This window comes from Morone saxatilis, unplaced genomic scaffold, assembly GCF_004916995.1.
Source record: "Morone saxatilis isolate NCDOM2014 unplaced genomic scaffold, NCSU_SB_2.0 Contig9, whole genome shotgun sequence".
In the NCBI taxonomy this organism is placed as follows: Eukaryota; Metazoa; Chordata; class Actinopteri; family Moronidae; genus Morone; species Morone saxatilis.
The window spans coordinates 18590730-18594373 of NW_023340268.1; the positions used below are offsets into that span (position 1 = coordinate 18590730).

The following is a 3644-nucleotide window of genomic DNA, read 5'->3' on the forward strand; positions in this document are numbered from 1 at the left end:
TCCAGTGCTAATGCCAAGCTAAGCTAAACACCTGCTGGCTGTAGCTCATATTCCATGTACAAATGTAAGAGTGAAATCCATCTTCTCTTCTAACTCCTGGCATGAAATTGAATAAGCGTATTTCCCTGTATGGATAATTATTCTCTTAAAGCCTCAGCATGTGCTCCAGACAGAGCTATCTAATGAGTGTGGCACCAATCCTCTTGTCATTTGCCACTGAGCAAAACGTCCCAACCGACTATAGCCCTTTGACAGATAAATTAGTTTGTGTTATTATGTTGGAGATTAATTAGCTCTGATTCATTGCAAATAAGTGTGCTGACATATCTCATATAATACATGTGTGAACCTTATATAACAGAGTCCCAGGTACAGTAAGTTATTTGGTACAAATACAATACAGAATGAACAGAGATAATATTGCATCATTAATAAACTACATGTCTGACATCTCAACAAACAGCTTTATTTCAGACAATCCTCTCAAAAGCAGCTACATGAGAAACATTAATTATTAGTCTGAGGTCTGCAAACAACGTGTGATGTTTTGGTTTTTAGATTTCCCTTTTGCACAGACTTATCTCAAGTCTGAATCACAGTCAATGAGACTAGTGTCTCAGTCCCTTTTTTAAAATCATTTTAATTCAGTTGTTTAATCGTGAATACTGTTCTGTTGCCCATCTTTTAAGTCAAATTTGTGAAGAAAAAGCAGCCCTGCACCGCCTCTGTAAAACTTAAGAAACTCAGATACACTCTGGTGCACAAGCGCTTCACACGATCAAAGCCGAGACCTCAAGCTCCAGAAAAGAAAATCTCCTCCCTTCTCACAATCCTGCAGCTTGTCAACTTTGAAGTCCCAGCGCTGGGTCACGGCCTCCTGGGCTGCCACTTGAACACAGACAGACAGACAGACGGGGCAAGCTAAGTTTGCATGGACGCTCTAATCTCAGCAGCCCTCTGAACAGCCATGGACTTCCTCCGCTGCACGGATGAGGCTATGGCCTCCGTGATGCCGTGGTAGCTATCCGTCTCCTGAGAGTCTTCGCTGTTCTGGGACTTGGTGCTGTCCTGCGAGTCCGGCTTCTGCCTCAGCGCCCGGCTCTGTTCCTCCTTCAGCTCCAAGTAGGAGCGAGAGAAGGTGTGAAAGATTGACGTGACGGGGAAGGCCATGAGGAGGATGCCGCTCAGGATGCTGCTGAGCGCCACCACCTGACCGGGGATGCTTCTGGGCACCATGTCTCCGTAGCCGACTGTGGTCATGGAGATGACGGCCCACCAGTAGCTCCCAGGGATGCTAGTGAACTCCTGCTTGGCGCCCATCTCACTCTCGGCTAGGAACACCAGTGGGGAGAAAAGAGCCATGGCCACGCAAAGGAACAGCAGCAACAGGCCGAACTCACGTGTGCACCTCCTCACTGTCAGGCCAAGTGTCTGAAGCCCTAACGAATGGCGGGCCAACCTCATCACGTAAAAGATCCGTAGAGCTCGCAGGACTCTGAGAACTAACCCCACCTTCTCCAGGTAGTTGTTCCCTGAGCCTGCAGGTTTCCCTCCCACTGACAGCGAGTCCACAATGAGGGTGATGTAGTAGGGAAGGATGGCCACCACGTCAATGACGTTCAGAGGCGTTCGCAGGAACATACACTTGCTCTGTGTCTGAATGAAGCGCAGCAGGAACTCCAGGGAGAACCAGGCAACACATACCGTCTCCAGCACAAAGATGTTATAGCACCTCTGGGAGCACTCACCCTGCAGAGAAAAAAAAGCACATAAAGACAGACATTAAGGGATGTGTTAAATTACGCTCCAGCAATAACACCTGTCAGCTTGCGAGACATGAACTCCAAAAGCGCTTTGCATAAAGGTTACGTGAAGACGCACCACGAAGTCAGTAATTAAGCATCTATTTCAAAGCCTGCTATTTAGTTTGTGGGTTTGTCATTGACAGAAGAGGTTGATGCGTTTGATCTGACAACAAAAAGGTGATTCTTTTCTTTCACCGAACAAAACACAACAGAGAAGGTTCTGAAAGATTCATGAAATGTAAAACAATGGCTTTGATTATCTCATCTCGAAAAGCTCACTGACTTCCACATCAAACCTGAGTGATCAAGAGGTAAAAGCTGTAAGAGGTGTAGATGTGCATGCAGTGTTATGTAATAACGTGTCTTAGATAAGCCAATACTGTGGATTCTTAAAGTTACCACAGCTGAAACATTCTCTCTTTTAATGATTATCTTTTTATTTTTTCAAGACTGCTGAAATATGGTTCATAAATATTTTAAAATATAATTATAAGAGATTACTTGGTTATTAAGTCAAAGTCACCCCTGCAGGAGACTTTCAAAATGCTTTTCATTTTTCTGCATTTTCTCACTCTTTGCTTTTTTTTGCATCAGTTAATTATGTGTGGATTAATTAGTGAGAATTATGAGAATATGTGGAGACAATTGAGCAATAAAGAAAACTTTCTTCAGACTCTTTAAAAACTTTTAAATCTTTCCTCTCAGTCATTTACTGCTGCCGAACAGGTATTTCTAAAGCAGACTTTTCAGACTTAGCCCCCTGTTGTGTTAAGTGGCTCACACAAGACTTTGGAGGTTGCGCAAGAAACATACACATTAGCGACCCATCAGGTTACATACACTGTGGCTGTAAAGGTCATCTCCAGGTGTGAATATATAAGCAAACCACTTCCCTTAGCATTTGCTCCGTCAACAGCTCTGCTCCATGGAGACGGCATTCCAACTGACCGCCCTCACAGGAAAAAAAAGCCTTCCTCTCAGATTGAGCCTCGTGCATTTTTCAGAGTATATACTTAGTTTTGCATGTAGCATGGTTTTTGCCCTTGAGACATCAAATTTTCTAAACCCATTAAGGACCATATAAATCATTGATCGGCAAAGCTGGAGTCACAGCTTTTCATGAAGCAGCAGCAATATACTGTTTAAGTGACTGCTTGATCAAAACAATAAGCTAAAATAAGAAAAAATAGTAATAATATTGAGTAGGACTTGGAAAGTAGTCATCATGATGGCCGATTGATGTGTTATGTGTCTTTGCTTACACATTATGCCTTTCTATGGACAGTAAAAGATGTTTTGTTTGAGGTCAGAACTCACCACCTGACTGATTGCCTGGCTGTTTCAAGCATACCTTTACTGAATGTAAAGTCTTAAAAGACTAGTTTGAAATAGGTTCTGCCACAGGCTTTGGGAAAAATGACAGTGGCGCTTCTGTCAGACCTGCACAATGTAGATGTGACAGTGCTGTGTAGTAATTATACCCCACTTATCATTACTTGCTAGCTTGTGATTATAAATCATTAAACTTGCAATCCATTATTTCTTACATTGTAATCAGATAAAATACATGGTCTAATTAAAATCTGAAACATGCAAAATGTTCAAAGTGGAATTTTGACCAAGAATTATATCCACAGAGCAACCTACATACCTAGCAAGCCAGTACTCTGCAGGTAGCCGTCACACCTACTTTAATGCTAACCAGTCTTTAGATGTAAATTAAAGGTCATCACATTTAGGAGGATCTATTGGCAGAAAAGGAATATATTATTCAGAGGTATGTTTTCAGTAGTGTATAATCATCTGAATATAGGCCACCTTAGAATGAGCTGTTTTTAT

The 3644-nt window shown here is 42.3% G+C and overlaps 1 protein-coding gene across 1 annotated transcript in view; it reads right to left on the minus strand.

The window, feature by feature from the left end:
* Positions 1 to 3644, minus strand: part of kcng2 (potassium voltage-gated channel, subfamily G, member 2) — a 29104-nt gene continuing 25460 nt past the window's right edge. The window contains exon 3 of the mRNA XM_035680913.1: positions 1 to 1749. Within this exon, the coding sequence (XP_035536806.1) occupies positions 922 to 1749 (828 nt within the window). The 3' untranslated portion in view covers positions 1 to 921. The remainder of the gene's footprint in view (positions 1750 to 3644) is intronic.